We start from the raw sequence: 20296 nt of genomic DNA on the forward strand, positions 1-20296 counted from the left end.
AAGTAGATTTTTTTACTTTGAATCTGAAACACAGGTGCAAGTTTTGCATTACGCAACATATTTTAAGAACACAGGCCAACATATTCGTTACTGACTCGAATTAACCCACTGGAAATGTAGACAATACACTATATTTGTTTCCTGTGGCACATTTCAACCAGCAGGTTGTAATACTAGCTCCTTCAAAGCAGCAGAAATGAGGGTGATGGTTTTTGTAAAAAAAAAAAAATGTACCATTGAAAACTTTAACTTTGACTGCTGAAGTCATGTACTTTTGATATACACACCGAATGAAGGCATCGGTCCAGGTAATTCTTTGATTCATGCAAAAAATATTGGGGTTATCAGTAGCCTACACACCACACCTGCAAGATTTAAACCTCACAAAATAATGCTCCAAATTCAAAAGCGTCACACGCTTTTGAATGTGAATCGATGTGAAGCCACATCCTGTTTTTGCTTCAATGGCCAGCCACAGCCCCTACACCCAAAAAAGATAATCTGCACTGTAGCTTTACACTGTATCTCCCAGTGAAGGACATACACACGAGTTTCTGGTGAATGATTTGAATTTTAGCAGTGTTAATTTGTCATCAGATATTTCACAATTTTAATCCCAATTAAGATGGTGTTAAATTTAAAAATAGATATATATTTTCTTTTCACCTTATCTGGTGTACTTTTTGTGTCTGCTGACTTAGACAGTGTCATATATCATAGATTGTGTTTTTTTCTTGTCTTTTCCAAAAAGAAAAAAAAAAAAATATGAATTTGTGATTCTAATCCATCAATTCACAAAATGTTCATACAGTCAATTCCAAGACTTCAGAAACTGTTTCATGACTTTTTATTCTCACTGTAATCTATAGACAGCTCCACTTTATTGTAGTTTCTGACATGTCATGGACTGTCATTTGAGACCCCCTTTTCACTTTCCCAGTCAGTTCAACTGGTCACTTGTGAAACCCAATTACATACAAGGCATCTTAACAATATTTATAAAGAATAAGAAATACATAATGAGAGAAATCTCAAGGGTGTTCCATGATGACATTGTGTTTTTGTGTGTGCATAATGTATGTCTATTGCAGCAGCAAATGCTTGTTTGCACACAGTCAACACACTCAACATACTGTATACACCATTCAAACATAACTAGACCTAGAACTTACCACAGATACCACAACCAAATGATAATGAACAGAACATTTCTTAGTGTAAATAAAAAGCCATTCAATTAATACAAAGGAAGAACGAATGTTTATTGAGCTTTCACAATGTAGTCTCATTTAAAATGCTACTGCTTTTACATTTAGTGTTAAGAGGTCAGTGCATAAAGAAATATAAATTACAATTAAAGTAATAAAGGGATTAGCTTGATGTGGAATGTACCATTGTTGCACGATAATTGACTGACGGACAGGTGACAAATAATTGCCTCTAGTGGCAAAAAACACAAAACTAAAATTAAAAAAGAAAATCAGAAAGAGCTTTCCGTCTTTTAACACCAATACAAATGCAATTGCAAACCGTAGAAAATATTCAACATTTCACTGTAACTTCCTCTTTCTTGTGGCTGCAAACACTTGTTAACTGATGATTTGAATATGCTCAATGTGTTTTAGTGAGATTGCACCAATAGTGTTAAGGTTATATTTATATGTGCTATATATAGTACAGCTTAGCCCCGTGTGACTCAGGAGAAGTGATGACTCAAAGGTGAAAAATTTACTGCTCTTCAAAATACTCAGCATAGATCCTGGTTCTTTAGGGGGCACACAGTACTGCAGCCACACGTCAAAAGAAGGTAAAGAGGCAAGTATTTCTGCGTATTTATATCTTAATGATAATGTGGACAAATATCTCACCTCACGATGTTACAGAAAACCTGACAACATGAGGTACAAAATCACAAGTGTTACCTTTTCATTGACTGCAAAGACTACACAGAATTACGATACACATAAATATTTTGTTACACTCTCATCAGCTATCATTCACACAATTCTCTTTGTCAAGCTCATGTTTCTTGTACCAGAAGATTTTCCTACTGTTAACCTTACACACAGCGTCCTATAATGAAGTAGTAAAACAAAGCACAAGTCACACGATGAGCTAACAACTGGGGGTCTGAAATGACGTCACAGTTTAGCAGCTTTAACTACCTGATTAAATAGCCCCAATGCTTACATTTGTGAGTGAAACAATCATAGTAGAGGTACTTAATTACTTTGCTGTAGAATGTCAACCTTCAATAGTTTTAATATAACGCTGTTTGTTCCTACTTTGTGCATTAATTTGAGGCAACGGTGCCACTGTAACTCCTTCAAAGCCCTTCAAAATTAACACATGGATTTTGCAAAGCTCAAAGCTGCACTATATGCACCACCAAATAGCTGCTACAATACCCCTTCATAAGTAAAACCAAACATTACTTCATTGTTAAATTTCACTGTATGCAGATGACACCCCGTTTATCAACCACAATCTGGAAAGCAATGGCAGAAACAAATTGTGATCTTGTTTTCATCTTGTTGATCTGGTTGTAAGCCACTGCAATAAACCATTAGCTGCTACCCTACACTACATTCTCCCGCTCACACAGCTTAAGATACTTGTTGATTCTAGTAAGGCTATGGTCTATGGATTTAGTAAGAATGCCCTCCGAATGTAGTGAGTCTCCTGCTTCCTCATACGTCCCCGTCTTCAATCCGAGCCAGCTGCCTCTCCAGCAACTCGATTCTCTGGCTCTGAGCAAGTACGACGGCGCGCAAAGCCTTCATTTCTGCTAACAACTCGTTCAACACGTCATCCTGAAAGGAGAAAGCAGAGGCAACAAGTCAAAAAATGACTTTGAGCATGGAAAACTTTATTATGGTCAATATGTCTCATTGTATGGACTCACCTCTCTCTTCGGCCTCTCAGTATTTCCATCTGTCTCTCTTGTGGCTACTCGTGGCTGTGGCCCCTCTTCTTCTGTCTCCTTGGCAGCAGAGGTAGGTGTGGATGTTGGAGCCGCTACGTTGCCTGCTGAAGTTGGGGTGGCCCCTGTCCCAGAGTCCTGCGAGACAAGCTTGGGCTTGCTTCTGAGGGTGTCTCTATGCTTGGAAGGAGGGGCCGTGTAGCCACCGCTCAGGGAGACCAACAGTGGTGGTGCATCCTGTCCTGCGATCCATTCATCAGCCAGGAGAGCCGGCTCCGAGCTGGCTGTGTCCGGGTAAAGGTCTCCCTGGAACAGATCTGACTGGGGAGGCAGGATAGAGAGGAGGTGAATAAGTTAAGTGTTTTTATTGATAAATTATGGATAGATTTCCCATGTATGCAGAGCCCTTAGATTTTTACTTTTGAATAGTAAGTATACAAATGAGTCATTCTTTAGAGGGGCTATTTGTAAAGTCTTTTATGCCGGCGAACCCTTGCCGGAAGCAGTTGGTGATGATTGTCGCTTGACAAGAGCTTCGGCCATCGTTGCATTGACAAGAGGTTATAATACACCCTCTGAGCAGCATTATTTCTTCAGGGCAGATTGGAGGCTACAGTAAGTCACTATCAGAAAGTGACCAGGGCTAGCTTGTTAGTGTGCTAACCTCAGTAGGATAAAAGACATGATAGAGACAAGAATTAACATTGGCGTTGCTTTCCACCACTGGAGACAGATCTTGGTGATGATGAAGTTTGATGCTGAACAACATTTCTTCTAGACTGTTAGTACACAGCTATTAATGCTAATGCTGACTATGTAGCAATATCAAAACTTACAAATAGCTCCTTTAAGTTGTTAATGGCTTACCTTCCGTGGTACAGTCATTGAGATGGGTTCCACTTTCCTTTCATGCAGTTTGTAGAACCTACAGAGCAGGAAATTAGAAACCTCGTTAAAAGGTTACGTCTGTGCTTCCCCATGAATTCATTATTATTATTATTAAAGTTATTCCGTCTTTAAAGGCTTTCTGACTTGCCTGAGATGTCTGTGGCTCTCAACTCAGATGTAAGTCTTTAAATATGGTCACAAATATATAGTTTTCATTTTCAAAAAAGCCTCTGTAGCTTCCTACTGGGCACTGTAGTTTTTAACAAAGGTTATTCAAACAGGAGCCAATAGTGTATTTGTTGGGGACTATTTTCAGATGTGGATTAAAAACATGTTCTTCTACTAATGAATATGTTTACGGCAGCAGAAAGTTGTATGTTGGATTGATTAAAAGTAAACTACAGCAGCCCTGTTCATGGTAATGAAGTTATCTGACACCCAGCGCAAAATAATGTGTTTTTAAATGTTTATGGACAACAGTGGAAGCCTCTGACACAGAGGAATAAGATTACAGGATTTGGCAACATACACGATATTGTTCATTTGGTTTCAGTCTGTTCATTGAGTTTGTAGATAGGAGGAAAATATAAAATTTCACCAGCCTCACCTGCTCAAACATTCTGTGCTTACCTGGCAATTTCACACTTGTTGACATCCACAGCTCTTTTACTAAGAAAGCCTGCTCCTCTCTGTGGCTCCTTGCTACTGTATAAGCTGAGGAAGTGAACATACGGGGATTCATCTGTCACCTCAAAATACCGGATGGTGCAGTCTCCCTGAAAACCAAGCAAAACCAAAATGTGAATGGCAAAACAAACTAAATATTACCATCTAGATGAATTTGTGTTTGCCATACGATCCTGAACTCATACCTTTCCACACAGGTAGACCATGTTTGTGTCCGGGTCATAAAAGGGTAGAAGAACTCCATTACTTGTATCCATTTCTTGTACAGCCATTGGCTCTGAGAGATCTTTCTGTTATTAAAAAAACAACACTGATTTAATACTTTATTAGAATTGCTTACAAGTGTCCACCCAAGGTCCAGCCCAACTTTTACTTTGAGCCTTGCTAAATAAAGGCCATATTATTTCCTGCACTTGGACTGAACATTGGCATCCAATGTAATTGGTGTGCAGCAGAATTTTACGGATGTAATTCCTCGGGATTCTTGTAACATGAGAGACTTACCGTATCCCACAATGCCAGCTGTCTCTCACTCATACGGCTGAAGCCTGTGGTCAGGATCTTCCCATCTGCGAGGAACACAGCTCTCATAGGCCTGGTACCATCATGGACCTTCTCTCTCACCTAGGAGAACAATTAGAGATCAAGTGTAATAGGTTACACTATTGTCAGGATGTGTTCGTGCATGATGTATAATTCTATAACCTCCTTTGAAAGCATCTGCATGCGTCGCAAAAATTTCAAGTAACCTTGAGGACGGTGCCTCTTCGTGGGTCAATGACACGCAGGGCCTTGTCTTTGCAGACAGTACAGACAGCACTGCCATCCTTGTTCCAGCTCACACTGTAGATCAGGTCTGGATGGGCATCGCTCAGCTGGTACACAAGCTCCCCCGTCCCCACGTTCCACACACAAATGACGTTATCACAGCCTGGGAAGAGAAGAGAGAGAGAGAGAGAGAGAGAGAGAGAGAGAGAGAGAGAGAGAGAGAGAGAGAGAGAGAGAGAGACGCTAGTTCATAGGAGAGGAAAAATGTCCAGCTTAAAAGTTCAAGTCTATGTTTTAATTGTATTTTATTGAACTGTTTCATACAAAGGCCTGTTCACGCTGCTTTACATGCTTGTAAGTCTAGGTTCAGGAGGCAGGCTATGCTGAATGAAAGAGCATAAAGGAGATTGGTGCCTTGTGACTTGACTGATCTGCTGGGTTTATAAACAGCGGCTGTCTGATATGTACTGCGGAGCAAGGTCATTAAGCACAAAGGACACTAAGATATAAGATTAGTATTGTTCTGAGAGCCACAGGGAGTGAATGGAGGTTTCTGAGGATGAGAGTAATGTGGTCTGATTTACTTAAGAAGCAGAAAGAGGAAGCTTAAAGGCCTTTTTATAGATTTGGAGACATTTGACACATAAGTGGAGAGATCCAGGAAAAAGATATAGATTTACTCTACTGTAAGGATGAGTACTTAGGGTTTTAAGTTAAGTTCTGTGTTGGCTCTCCGATCTGCTGCTCGCTCTCTCTTTGTATGTGAAGGAATGGGCTTGATGTGTGACAAGTGTGTACCTATATGCAAATACGAGGCAAGATGACGACTGGTTCACCAGCTGATTGTATCTGCAGGTTCCTCTTGCAAGCTACTGTTACTGTGATTTTTCACTTTTTCAATCTGACACACTGATGCCTTTAGGAGTTTGTAGACATTGGCTTCCAGTTGTGTTAAAGTCTTGAATACATATTTTCTCAATCAGCTTCTTACTATGAGCAATGAGGCCCTATAAAAGTTTCTGCTGAAGTTGGAAGAGGTCAGTGGGCGGGGCTCAGTCGGAAAAAGGTGATATCTGTGCACCAATCAGGATCAGCAACATTTGAAATAAAAATGTGATGACAGTTGGTGGGTTATTTTGCCAGGTTACTGTCAATCAAATCTGACCAAACCACACCCACACAACCCTGATGAGGATTAGGTCATTTTTGATGGTTTAACTCTTGATAATCAATACCTAAGATATATATTTCTCTAAACCCCCATAGAGAAAATACTTTGATTTGAAATCAAGTATTTAGGAGCTTTATTGTTGTTTTCTCCTGTTCAAGTGAAAGTGCTTTAAGATGGGGAGTGGTTTTCGACACGGCAGCTGTATGGAAAGTCCAGCCAGTCGGTAAGCGAGGTTGATTTCTTCCAGTTTTGTTAAGTCATGCTAACTTCTGGATTTGTTTTGTTGTGTGGCCTTGAACATTGTAAAAAAAACCATCATTATACTTCAACAATATGTGTATGGGGCTACTTGAAGAACAGAAGGCACGTACTTGTGAGTTAGTTGGAAAATGATGTGCTGTAAATAATATGCACTCTCATGCAATAACAGAGGACAGCAGCTCACAATGTCACACAGGTTTAACATAAATTGTACATAAAAGGCTACCTCAGATTGCTTGCTAATGTACCAACAAGGATACACACTGTCAAATGAAACAAAATCCAGTCCCATTGCCGCAAAGTGTAATTATTTTTCATGTTAAACACATTCTCCTTTAAACTAGCACTGCATGCTATTAATTGCTGTGGAGGGATATCCAATTCCTTGCTTGTATAATGCAGTAGTAATTGAACTAGCTGCCACTGAACACCCAAACAGTAAGATTAGAGCCATTCCTCAACTCTCACTACTGACAAGCGGAAAGCTATACATCACTTTCACTTTTCTGGAAATCCGTAACGTGGCAAAGTTGACTTTCATTTGTTAAATACTACTCAACAGTGATGCCTGTTCCTTTCACCTGGTTGTGCTAGTGCATGCCCTTTTAGGTCAACGTTTTTATGTAAATGTATGTAAAACAAAATATAAACCACACAGTCGTAGAGTTCAATACATATGCCGTGCTCTCCACAGTGCACATGTAATCTAATCAAGTGACCTCAGTTCAGTCATACTTCAGGCAGTCACGGACAATCCAAGTTGTATTTTTTGCAACCAGTATGGGGTACCTGAATGTGTGAAATGACACTACCTGCAGTTAGGAGGATGTTGAAGGCAGTTGGGTGCCAAGCCAGGATGCCCACTCTTTTACTGTGGCCCTCAAGGGTCACAATGGCCTCAGTCATTGGACTTGTCAGGCCCCCATCTGGGATCTGCCACACCTACACACAACAGGACACGACACACATTTGTTTAGGTACAGCAGCATGTATTGGTAAAGAATATCTACAATTTTCATGCCATAAAATTTGCTTGCAGAATTAATTGTTAAACACTAAAGAAAATTTTGCCATTATAAACCATTATCCCCAGCTAAACACAGACTTTAAAAAGAAGTTCTCTCCTTGCTAAGAGTGTCCACTCTTTTAAACCTCAAGCGCAGCTTTAAAGGAATGGTTTGACATTTTAGGAAACACAGTTATTCACTTTCTTGCTGAGAGTTAGTTGAGAAGATCGATACGACTCTCATGTCTGTGCAATCATGCTGCATTCACATCCTCCACCGATGGTCCCATTTCCTGAGTTGGAAAGTCACTCTTCTGACTACGGTGTGTTCATTTCGTTTATGTCAGAATGTGGAAACAACATGGACGCTACAAAGATGTGCTCTAATTTTATTTCTCAGAGCATTAAAACAACACGCTGACAGCTGTTTCTAGTATTTATGTTACTTGTTATCAGGGTTACTGCTAACAAATAACTTTAATCTAGGTCACTTTATATGGACAGCAACTAACGGTTACAGCCTAATACCTTATTACAAATTAAATGTTAGCAAAAAAAAAAAGAAAAAAAGAAATGCATTAATCAAAAGTTTCTCACCATCAAAAAAAAAAAGACATGTATCAAAATTTTCCCCAACTTTACGAGTTGCTGTTCCAGAAACTAATTTTTCTGATTATTCCGACATCAAATGAATGCAGGGTAAGTATGAAGCTAAAGCCAAGATATGGTTATCTTAACATAGCATAAGGACTGGAATCAGGGGCGAAATAACCAGCCTGGCTTGTCCTTCTCATATCCCCTTGTTAACCACAAATAGTCATTTTTACACTTTGGTTTTGTAGCTCTAATCTTCTCAGATTTTTAACAGCTCTTTAACTGCGGTGGCTGTCAGATTTTACACAACTGTGGTCAGGGTAACCTGTGGTACCTCAAGGCTGTGAAGCTACCTTTACTGTGCAGTCCTCTGAGGCACTTGCAATGATACTGTCATCATGAGGAGACCACTGGATGTCCAGTACTGGCGCCGCATGGCCACACACTGTCGGACAGGACTGATCGATTCTGCCGCTCTGGGGGAGAAACCAAAAGATAAAACTGTGACTTCTTGCTGGAGAAATATTAACATTACAGGAGTATAACCTTTGTCCATTAAACATGCTGCATATGCATTAGCTATACGTGGAGGGATAAAAAGCTTTTAGTAGCAGAATAAAAGACAGGAAACAAGACAGGCTTTTAAAAATATTGATCTACTGTTTATCTGATGCCGAATGTAATGCAGGGATGGTCTAACCTTGCTGATCGGAATAACCAGGAAGGCGCCTCCACCCCCAGCTTCAATGATGACAGCGATGAATTTGGGGCTGACGGCACACAGAGGACTGTCCCACGTCACGCGGGACACTCTGACGTCGTCGATGCAGTGCTCGGCTTTCCACGCCTGAGCAAAAACATGGCGGAATTTGCTCTGCCTGACCACACCTCGCCGGAAAGACATATCTGTAGGGGAGAGAAAAAAAGATGTCACAAGTGAATTAATTAGAAAGTTAATTAATCTGAAAAGTGATTCTTTGTGAAGCAGAAACCATCAGTCAATGAGAAAACGAATTAGCGACAACTTCGACAAACGATTAATCTTTTAAATCAATTATCAAGCCGATACTAGCAACTTTTAATTATGACAGGCATTTTACACTGTTTTCTAATGTTTCTTTGTCCAAACAATTAATTGATTAACTGATAATGAAAATCATAGCTATCTGCAGTCTTAAACCGAAGTACCTGAGACAAAACAGAACATGAGCTGCAGATGACGTCATAATACATTTCTTTCATAGTTCCAAGCACTTAAGGGTAAAAATAGTAAGAAATTAGTTTCATATTGTTTTCTATTTTCCCTTTTACTAGTAATGCACACAATATTTCATTAAGTAAGATAAAAACAGAAATTGATATCTTATTTACATATTATGTCATTTGAAAGAATATATAAGTACTTAAAACAATATAACTGATGTTTTTCTTGTAGTTTTGAATATGTGTAACTGGAAGATGTCCAGTTGTACTTGATATAGGCCCTACTTTTGTGTCTGTGTGGGATGGGCCAGATGCTTGGCAAAAAATAACTACACATGCTTTGTTAAAATGGTGGCTATAGTCATTTAAGATACACAAAAAGTTAAACTGATGAACTATGTTATGTCTGTCTGCACCAGTGGCCGATTAAAACCATAGTCTCTATTTCTGCAGTTGATTCAGTGAGTCCCCGACATCTTTAGACTGCCAGCGAGAGAGAAAAGAGGGCTGTCAAAACAGCAGGCAAATTCTTTCATACTGGGAGTCTGTCCCGAAAAGTACAGTCAGGCTTCAGTGGACAAAAGGGCATGATCCGCCTGAAACCAAAACATGCTGTGGCACTGAGGGGAAGGGGGTTGGGCGGCCAGAGCTGCTGAGGCAGGGGAGCCAGTAACTCTATATGCTATCTACCTAATGCTTCACAGTTGTCAAAGCAGAAACACTTTCATAGGTGTTAAGATGTGTTTCTAAATACCATCCTCCTATTGTATGATTACGCTTTTAACACCCTGCTTTATTGTTGCAACAAAGCCACACAGCATTCTTACAGCATTTAATTAAGGGATTGTATTGTTGTCTGCACGCAATACAATGAAATGTGCTTTTGAGTAACTACCAGTTAGGCGGGAGCAACAAAGGACGTTTGTTAATGCGTAGCTAATCCCACAATAACACATTGCAATAAAACGGCAGGGTTATAATTTTCGACAGCATACCTGGCTTTTGAGCGACCTCTCTTAATTGGAAAAAAGATCACCAAAGACTCGGGCGTGACAGGAGGAGGCCAATAAAATAATCCGCCGCCAGCAGCAGTAACTTAATCCTCTCCTGTGTCCAGGCAGGCATTCACGTCGATTGCGCAGATCTATAACAAATCCATCAGAAATAAAGAGCCATCCGAATTATTATCGTCGCATTGTTAGCTATTCTCCGGTTGGTTTGTCAGTAATTACGCCTGTGCACCGTAGTAAAAGCCTAACCTCATAGAGCATGTCCCGTGCCGATATATCAACATTCAATGGAGCCCCACTGTAGACGATGATGGTGTGGGAAGAGATACAGACGGTGCTCGCCCTGTCTCCTTTTACAAACGACTGTTTTGGTAAAATGGATTGAGCAGAATCCCAGACACTTCCGCTCCTGGCAGGATATATCAGAGACATGCAGGAGTCAAGAGCATTATCGTCCGTTTACATCCAGATTCCTGTGTGCCAGACCGGATGTGGACGCGCCTGCAAAAATTGTCCGAGATTGAAACATTAGTTTAATGTACAAAGCAACTAATAAAGGCAACAGCTATGAATTTGCCCGTCCGGCTTCGCCATAGTGCGCATGCGTGAAACAATTTCAATTTGTATGCCAATTTTTAAAAACGCGACGACTGCAATTATTGAACAGTTTTACAGATGAATATTTTTTGCATGCAAAACAGAGATTTTGCTAGTCTTTTACGTTATTTTGAATGCAAACATGTCAAACATGGTACCAGCTACTCAGATGGGACGATTTTCTGCTTTTCCTTTCATTTTCATTAATTATAGTTTATTTCTTTAGGTTTTAATAATTTTAAATTTGTCACTGCTTTCAGAACTTTTACAAACCAAACAATCAATCGATAATTCGAGATGAAACAGTAATCTGCTGATGAGAGAATCATTAATTGCAGTTCTATAAAAATATTTAAAAACTAGCTCCACCTCAAGCAACTACAACAGTAAAATTTTGCTTTTACGTTTATACATCACTATAAGATGATTATTTTGTGATATAATATATAACTATAATTTTTTCTGCATTAATCCCGATTATACTGACATACTTTTACGTACTTTTACGTACTTTTACACCAATTTAGAGTTGGATCCTCCTGTTGCAATCCTGCCCCCTAGTGGCTTAGGGGTATTTATCCTACCTAATGAACGTAGTCTTTTCCCCGGTGGCTCGTATTCGAGTCCGGCCTGGGTCCCTGTGCTGCATTTGTGTTTGGCGATTTTGTCAGACGACGTCGCAGTTATAAAATCTACATTTGACCCCAGTCGCTCCAGTCATGTAATAGGTTTTCACCAAGGCTTGTTTGACTTGACAAAGAGTTAACATCGGCTTGTTTGCCCCTATTTCACACCTCAGGCTCCACCATGCAGATGCTGGCAGAAAAGTGATTCCTACTCATTTCCCAATTCAATTTGGTCATGAAAGAAAATATTATTAATAATATTTAAAAATGAATAAGGGAACATGGTCGCAGCTATGAGTAACTAACCGAAATCCCAAGGTTTTTACGGATCCCTCCGTAAATGGCCTATTTTTTTTTTTTTTTTAATTTTCATGGTCGGCACTTCTTCACTATGTTTTATCATTGCAACGAGAACTAGATGTCTGATAATTCTAGTAGACTAATGCTGCTGAATGTGTATAATTTATTATGGCCCTTCAGCGCCACTCGGTGTTTAATATGGGGCATGGCAGACTCATTCAGACATTTATATTCCGAAGTAAAGGGCGGTATTCTGAGGAAGTAACTTGTCACATTACAATACTCATACTCTACTATTGTATTGTAGTACTTTAAATACCAACGAACGCAACAAGTGCAACAGGTGGCTCCGTGGCGCAATGGATAGCGCATTGGACTTCTAGGCACTGATGAAGTGATTCAAAGGTTGTGGGTTCGAGTCCCACCGGAGTCGCACTTTTTATGCATGTCTTATTACACTGCATAGTTTAGCATTGAAAATATTGCAACTCAGCAACCAATTCGTGTTTATTACAGATTCGCAATAAACAAAAAATAAGTCCACATAAGACAGCATTATTATTAACGTTATCTATTGATTGTAGTGTAAGTGAATTGTACCATAATTATAATTTTATTTACTATGAACACGATTGATGAGTCGACCCAGCACTACGAACCTAGCATTGACTAAGCTAGCTGGCTAGCAGTGAAGGAAGAACTGAATGCCTCAAGTTAACAAATTTATAAACATAAAATCAAAGTGCGTTTCCGATTATGTCCTTTACAATAAAACTCTTTCTTGAGACAAAAATAATATACCAGCGTGACAGTAATATTAGGTAATTTACTGATAATTTCTTATTGAAAGGACACGTAAACGGTATATATATCTGGTACAGAATATATATATATATCTTTTTATTTGGCAATGTACAATTACTTTGAAGGCAAAAAGCCGGTTTTGTCCGACCAAGCAACAGTGTCGGCAATCTATGTGTTTCTCGTCGGGACCAAATAGTGTTGCACCGGGTGTAACCAACGAGCTAACGTTAGGCTAGTTAGATGTAGCTAGCTAGCTATAGATTCTTGTCGGCGTACGCAGCTGTAGAATGAACATTATACACACGATTATTGAGGGATACTAATGAAACTCCTTGGTGTCACTTTATTTTACATTCGCACTACTGTTGTTGTTGACGTCTCCCGTTTAGTTGTTTTCATCATTAGCTGTCCCGTCTTGGTCAGTTAGCCAGTTAGCCTCTTCAGCTAGGCACAGTAGCGTATGGGTGTCAAAGTTAGCCGTGACTTCACCGGGTGTCTGGTTGCCTGATCTCACATTTCGGACACGTCAAGGTAAACATTTAGCCACGGGCAAGTTTGAAAGCTAGCTAGTGGGCTAGCAGTTGTTTAGCGGTGTATCTTGCTCACACCGTATTGTAAATATGCACACGTCAGCTGGTAAACTTCGAGCAATCATGTCAGCTGGTGTTTCTTCTGTGTAGCTCATGTTCTAGCGGTAATGAGCTATTATCACCGTGACTCCCACTTAGCCTTATTGCAGCTAACGTTTGCTAGCTTCTGGTGTCAAATTCGTTATGAGCTTTATGAATTTTATGTTGTTATCTTCGGTTTTCTTTGTTGTATCGATCAGACAAACGTCACATTTCTCCAAAAAGATTATTAGGAGGACAGTTCCCAAAATCACGACAATGTGTCAATTATTAACATTTAATTTATATGTAATTAAGAAGATAGAATTGCACAAAGATGTATTAATAACAAGTCGGTCCCCCTTTCTGATCATCCACTTCAGGTTAACACACTAGGTTTGCCAGTAAAATGTGTCAGTTGTGAATCTGTATCGATTCTGTAGCTAACCTTTGACCTGTCATACCACACTGAAAGATCAATATCAGCCAGCTACAATGATTCATATTACTGTTGTACAAATTATTGAGATGGTTCTGAATGAAAATAGGAATGTGACTTACGAATATTTTCACTATCAGTTCATCTGCTGATTATTTTCTTGCTTAATTGTTTGGGTCATAAAATAGGATAAAACACCTATTGCAAAACCTGTTGCAATTTCAGCCCATGTCCAACCAACAGTCTAAAATCCAAAGGTATTAAGTATGATATCATTGAAGACTAAGAAAACCACTAAATTTTTACACCTGGGTAGCTGGAATTTGTGGCATTTCTGCTTAAAAATGACCTAAATAATGAATTGTTTATCAAAATAGTTTCCCATTAATTTTGTGTTTACAAACTAATTGATTAATTGAGCGATTCAGCACTGTTTGAAAGCATAAGTCTACTAATGTGAATTAAATTCCAAACATTTCTAACTTTATTTTTCCCTTTAAGGTTCCTCAAATCTGTATCTTGATTTTGGGGGCTGTGATGTCAGAGCCCAAGACCCCCACTCCAACCCCAGCTGGCGACACATACAAAGGATGGGTGTTCAAGTGGACAAATTACATCAAGGGTTATCAGCGGAGGTGGTTTGTCCTGAGCAATGGGCTGTTGTCATATTACAGGTACACTTTTCTGCAGATTACAGAGAACAAAAAGGAAGGATATAGCCTTGATAATGTCATCAAGGAAATCCCTCAGCATTGATCTTAAGTAACTAGAGTTTAATTAAACCCAACAAGCTGTTTATCAAATGTTAAGTGAATAAATAATGAAATGAGCCTCACCTCATCATGTGTCTTATCAATTAAAGTAAATTTTCCTGTCTTATTAAATCTTAGGGAATGTTGTAATCTCTGTTGGAAGGCTGTAGAACATTTGAAAGAATAGCTGGCTCCGTGGCGCAATGGATAGCGCATTGGACTTCTAGGCACAGTTTGAGGTGATTCAAAGGTTGTGGGTTCGAGTCCCACCGGAGTCACATTTTTTAATGCTTGTCTTATTACACTACATAGTGTAGCATTGAAACTATTGCAACTCAGCAACTTCATTCCGTGTTTATTACAGACTCGCGATAAAGAAAAAATAAGTCCACAAAAGGAAGTATTATTATTAACATTATCTATTATTTGTAGTGTAAGTGAATTGTACCGTAATTATAATTTAATTTACTTTGAAGATCATTGATGAATCGATCCACCAGAGTCGCATTTTGTGTGCTTGTTTATTTCATAAGACTGTAACATTGAAACAATAACATGTTGTATGTTTTTTTCTATATATTTACATTATTTCTGTATAGTTACATTTTCATCAAAAACTCAAATCAAATTCCTCTGATTATCAGGACCCAGGCAGAGATGGGCCACACATGTCGGGGCACAATCAACTTGGCCACAGCAACTATCACTGTGGATGACGCCTGCAACTTTGTCATCTCTAATGGTGGGGCACAGACGTATCACCTGAAGGCCAGCTGTGAGGTGGAACGTCAGCGCTGGATCACTGCCCTCGAGCTGGCCAAAGCAAAGGCGGCACGCATGCAGGCTGAGTCAGGTAAAACACACAACCGCATGAGAGGATGTGAAGCGGAGGCAGAGGAAAGTAGTATTTAGAGTTCTTGCTCTGTGAATCTTTTAAAAAGCAGAGTATTTTAAGTCTTTTAAGCTAATTTCTTTTTCCATTACTGTTGTTTTTGTTGTCAACAGATGACTCTGGGGATGACTTCTCACCATCATCTGCACCAGTGGCACCCGGACAAGGAGGCGGGTCGCAGAATTCAGAGGTCCAGTCTGCTCTCAGAACACTAGGCAGCAAGGTGGAGGATCTCAGCACGTGCAACGACCTGATCTCAAAGCATGGCTCTGCCCTCCAGAGGTCAGGCTTTAACACTAAATTGCTTTTTCTGCTGAAGTACTCAGGCCAAAGTGCAACGGTTCTAGCAATTCTTCTTTCTTAATTTAGAAATGAAAGTAAAACTCAGAAGGACTAATCTTGCATTCCAACAATTGCAGACATGGTGACTGGGTTTCAAAACATTTTTCAAGTCTTTATTTACAGAGAGTCATACAAAGACCCTGTTGCTATGATATCATGTGCTAAGGTATGCTGTTGCACTTTTTCAAAACAAGTTTGCAAGTGAATAGATGAATAGACAATACAGTCAGGTTATAATCATAACCCAGTTGAATCAGAGGCTTGTGGCCTTTTACACTGTAAATTGATGATATATTGTCTGAACTATTAATTCATGTTGTACATTTAAATATTTTTTCAGGTCTTTATCAGAACTGGACAGTTTGCGTCTGACTGGAGAGGCTGGGGATAAGATTCGTCAGGTCACAGAAAGGGCCACGTTGTTCCGCATCACATCTAATGCCATGATTAATGTAAGTGTCAACTCCTCACTTAGTATGTCTATACTGACATATCAATGAAAGTGGGCCCGCTGACTAGTTTAAATGAATCTGGTTATTTCCTCTGGACTGATCTTGTTTGAGCTCAAAGGATCCAAACTGGTGCAGTCTGTGCTCCGTGCAGACCAAATTAATTGCTCACAATAATTAGATTTTGGGTTTCAGTGGTTTCTAATTGACCCTGTTTGACCTTTTGCCCATCAGGCGTGCCGAGACTTCCTCACTCTGGCTCAGGCTCACAGTAAGCGATGGCAGAAGGCCCTGCAGGCGGAACGGGACCAGAGAGTGAGGCTGGAGGAGACTTTAGAACAACTGGCCAAGCAGCACAATCACCTGGAACGAGCGTTCAGAGGGGCTGCGCAGGCTAATGCTACAGCGGACAATAAAAGTAAGATGTGAGATTCACCTGAACGCAATTCATATTTCTGACCACGTCCCTCTTAGTCTTCATTTCACAGATCTTTTTTAATTTGTTATGAACACATCTATATTAAAGCATTCACTGGTGGATTAGTTCTGTTAAGTGTTGTTGCCAACAGAAACGAGCAGTAGCACTTTAGAGCTCACACAGAGTGAAAAAATAATATATCAAGGTAGTGTTCTTTTTTTTATCAGCTGGTTGATGTTTTAAGAGTCATATAAAAGTAAATTTGAGAAAAGTCTGACAATAAACATAACTATATATAGCAGAAATATGATCTTGAGACCCTGATTTCACAGACCTCATAGTCTGGGAACCACTGCATTAGTTAAACGACAGGAAATTAACTCGCAACTATTCTGATAATCCTGACAGTTGAAATAACTGATTGTTGTCTGTGAAGGTGCTGCAGGGCCGGGGAAAGGTGAGGCCAGCGATGAGGATGATGACAATGAGTTCTTTGATGCCATGGAGGAGGCGCCTGAGTTTATCACTGTTCCCGCAGACCCACAATTTCACAAGTCAGTATCTTCTTGTTTCCCACACGTAGTTATACAGGAAGAAACCTTCAAAAGTCTTTGTTAGTTTGTTTTATTTTAGCCAGTTCCTTGTATGACATGCAGCCACAAGTTGTGATAAAGTCATATGGTTCGAATTCTTCACACTCATGTAAACAATCATTTGAGTTGGCAAGTATTTAAGCCAGTTTTGTGCTTCCTTTTGTTGTATTTTACACTGTCTGTGTCCTTTAACCAAGATCTTCCCAGGCACTGACAGAATCTCTTTGTTTTTTTAACCTCTTACAGAAGGTCAAGCAGTAATATCAGCGGTTTCAACAGTGAAATGTGTCCTGACGATCAGTCGGTATGTCTTAAAGGAGCAGCTAAAAATCAAATAAAATGTTGTCATTTATGATAATTAAATATTTTGCTACAATAATAAATCAGATAACAAACGTGATAACAATGACTCAGTTGAAAAACAGTGAATCTATGTTTAAAGCTTTATCATTTCCAGTAGCTTTTATACTGATTATTGACAGAACTTTTTTGCTTTTTAGCTTAATGAGGAGCCCCTTGCGATGAACCAGGAATCCCCCTCTCAGGAGTTGGTGCCCTTGAAAAAGAGGCGGACACGCATTCCAGATAAACCCAACTATTCCCTCAATCTGTGGAGTATCATGAAGAACTGCATTGGCAAAGAGCTGTCCAAGATCCCAATGCCTGTGAGTATCTCTGCAGGTTACTTAATATCCAGCGTGACTCACAGGAAGTTTCTTTGCTGGGCTGGCCATTGAAGGCGTCAGGGAGTTTCACCTCCTCTTCTGCTGTATTTGTTCATGTGGGTGAAACATAAGTGTCAGCAATACCGGGCCAGCAACATTCTTTGTGTGCCATCCTGTGGTTAAAAATACTCTACTGTCAGACCTACAGAGGAAGCAGACATCAAGACTCAGTCATCAACCTCATAGACATTCTGTAGATGTACGTCCGTGATCTTTTTTTAGGTTTGTTTATTTGTCAGTGATTTGTCTATTTTCAGACTAATCTTATCTATCACACATGAACATTCAACAGCGTTACCATAGTTTTTATTGCTGATAAACAATAAGAATTTTCAGTACAGAGATGTTTAGTCACTCTAAATAATACCGCTTGCAAACATCAATACACATCCAAATTATTCTGCTCTCTGCAGGTGAACTTCAACGAGCCCATTTCAATGCTGCAGCGGTTGTCGGAGGACCTCGAGTACCACGAGCTGCTGGACAAGGCCTCCAAGTGCCAGAGCTCCCTGGAGCAGATGTGTTACGTGGCAGCCTTCTCCGTGTCCTCCTACTCGACCACCGTGTACCGCACGGGCAAGCCCTTCAACCCTCTGCTGGGAGAGACGTATGAACTGGACCGCCGGAGAGAGAGTGGCTACCGCTCTCTCTGTGAGCAGGTGAGAGAAAAAGAAACAGAAAGTTGCAGTCCTGCCAGGGAAGTGAAACTGAACAAAGAACGGATGTCAGGAAGGATGAGTTGAAAAATTCCACTGATTCAGCATTTTGAGAGCTTTTTGCGTCCTTCTTTTTTTTTTATTTTGATGAATTCGGGGTTGCACATGTTACAGGGAACTATCATTCATGAGATTTAGCTAATCATATCAGGAATAGAAGGACAGTTCAAACAGGGTTAAATTAATAATCGTGGTCATAAATATGCGATTATATCATTTGCAATTTTTATCAATGCTTGTAGAGACAACAGGTGGTAACAATGTAAAAGTCTCATTTGTGGGATCTAAAAAAAAATATATATTTTATGTAATTTATGTAAAAAACATCCTCTGGTTTGTAGAAAGGGGAAAGGATTTGAGGAGGACACAAAACGGAGGTTTGAGATTGTAAAATTAGAATGGCAGAGAGGTATTTGTTCCTAAATATATATCCACTCCTGTAAATAATCTGTTAAATTATGCCTTCAGGCAGCAAATCCAGCGACTAGGCAGCTGTGGAGAAAGCTGTATTTAGAGTATGAGCATAGAGACGGGTTCAATTTGGTCATAGAGGCTTTAAATGGGATTTTGCAAGTGGGGGAAACTATTAAATGCTATTGTAGATGAATATAATTAGTGCCACGGGTGCTCAGCTCCGAGGCACTCCTCTACAGCTAGAATAGCTGAGAGGAGTGCCTTAATATTCCTCAGGCTTATTATTATTCTTCCGCCAAATTTTGGCGCGTAACTCGTCCCGCAGCTTTGAGAAAACCCTGGTAATATATACATCAAAATGTGCGTCTTGATCCCGAAAGAGGTGCAATGACTTTTGGTGTTAAAATTCCAATTTTTCCCAAAGTTATTCCCAAAATACTGGGAATAAATAATGCATTAGAAATGCATTGGAATTTTCTTTAGAAACCCACAATATTTCACCTTTTTTCCTGAGTCACCCAGCTCTCTCATACCTGCACGTAGAAATGTGATTCAAACTATAAAACGAAGGAAAACTTCTGCTCTCTCCAAAACACAACAACTGTTTTTACATAATATGTAAACTTTTCAAACTATGAGCACTCATAGGAGGAGTGGAAATCACTTTTTCTTCAAAGTTAGAGTGAAAGCATCAGTTGGCTAGAGTGCATGAAGCAGTAAAAAATAACCTTTATTTTTGTTTTTAACTCGAGCTCACGGCCAAACCGTAAAAAGGAGACAAATAATTCTTTCTCAAAATGTAGACATAGTTGTTGGTATTCATAAAATGTAGCTTTGACAGGCAGGGTCTGCACAAAATTTAAACGGGGGTGCCGAGTCCGGCAGCAATACCTGTCTCACTCTCATTGACACCTAATGTCTTAAATTACATTTAGTTAGGTCTTAAATATGTAAGTCCATTTACTGCTTCCTTCGTTGCTTTTTTTTTTGTTTTGTTAAAAGAGTGAATGAAGTTGTGACAGTCTCCGCTGAGACAGAGGAGAGGAGAAGCTACTAGCCCTCTCTCGCTGTCACTTCTAGTCGCGTTGCTCTCCTCCCCAGTAATGTTAA

The 20296-nt window shown here is 39.7% G+C and overlaps 2 protein-coding genes and 2 non-coding genes across 6 annotated transcripts in view; 3 read left to right on the forward strand and 1 right to left on the reverse strand.

The window, feature by feature from the left end:
• Positions 1–1237: 1237 nt before the first annotated feature.
• On the reverse strand, positions 1238–11034 carry coro1b (coronin, actin binding protein, 1B). Of its 2 annotated transcripts, XM_023431237.2 has the most exons (12): positions 10761–11034; positions 10497–10645; positions 8999–9204; positions 8652–8774; positions 7511–7640; positions 5248–5429; positions 5003–5122; positions 4684–4788; positions 4442–4587; positions 3791–3848; positions 2906–3244; positions 1238–2813 (listed from the first exon to the last, which is right to left on the reverse strand). In XM_023431237.2, exons 3-12 carry the CDS (start codon positions 9200–9202, stop codon positions 2691–2693), a joined length of 1530 nt encoding a protein of 509 aa, XP_023287005.1. In that variant the 5' UTR covers positions 9203–9204; positions 10497–10645; positions 10761–11034; the 3' UTR covers positions 1238–2690. The 2 variants fall into 2 exon arrangements, with proteins under 2 accessions (XP_023287005.1, XP_087026010.1); XM_087169884.1 differs by having other exon boundaries at positions 10497–11034.
• Positions 11035–12379: 1345 nt separating this feature from the next.
• Positions 12380–12467, forward strand: trnar-ucu (transfer RNA arginine (anticodon UCU)). The gene is given in 2 exon segments: positions 12380–12416; positions 12432–12467. It is a non-coding gene; the product is annotated as a tRNA-Arg (tRNA).
• A 561-nt stretch (positions 12468–13028) lies between these two features.
• Positions 13029–20296, forward strand: part of LOC111673480 (oxysterol-binding protein 1-like) — a 12794-nt gene continuing 5526 nt past the window's right edge. For both annotated transcript variants that reach the window (XM_023431239.2, XM_023431240.2), the window contains exons 1-10: positions 13029–13369; positions 14387–14559; positions 15282–15490; positions 15643–15811; positions 16212–16323; positions 16555–16738; positions 17175–17292; positions 17578–17635; positions 17832–17996; positions 18470–18715. In XM_023431239.2, the coding sequence (XP_023287007.1) occupies positions 14423–14559; positions 15282–15490; positions 15643–15811; positions 16212–16323; positions 16555–16738; positions 17175–17292; positions 17578–17635; positions 17832–17996; positions 18470–18715 (1398 nt within the window). In that variant the 5' untranslated portion in view covers positions 13029–13369; positions 14387–14422. The remainder of the gene's footprint in view (positions 13370–14386; positions 14560–15281; positions 15491–15642; positions 15812–16211; positions 16324–16554; positions 16739–17174; positions 17293–17577; positions 17636–17831; positions 17997–18469; positions 18716–20296) is intronic.
• Positions 14827–14915, forward strand: trnar-ucu (transfer RNA arginine (anticodon UCU)). Its single transcript is given in 2 exon segments — positions 14827–14863; positions 14880–14915. It is a non-coding gene; the product is annotated as a tRNA-Arg (tRNA).

Source organism: Seriola lalandi, unplaced genomic scaffold (assembly GCF_002814215.2).
Source record: "Seriola lalandi dorsalis isolate HSWRI2012SDOR001 ecotype SW California unplaced genomic scaffold, Sedor1 jcf7180002054919, whole genome shotgun sequence".
Lineage (NCBI taxonomy): Eukaryota > Metazoa > Chordata > Actinopteri > Carangiformes > Carangidae > Seriola > Seriola lalandi.

Bases quoted from the DNA above. Each gene is read 5' to 3' on its own strand.
- coro1b (XM_023431237.2), bottom strand. From the start codon at position 9,202: ATGTCTTTCCGGCGAGGTGTGGTCAGGCAGAGCAAATTCCGCCATGTT. The intron at 5,430-7,510 runs GTAGTGTCATTT...TTCTCTTCCCAG, and splicing joins CAACATCCTCCTAACTGCAG to GCTGTGATAACGTCATTTGT. The intron at 5,123-5,247 runs GTTACTTGAAAT...TTGTTCTCCTAG, and splicing joins GAAGAGGCACCGTCCTCAAG to GTGAGAGAGAAGGTCCATGA.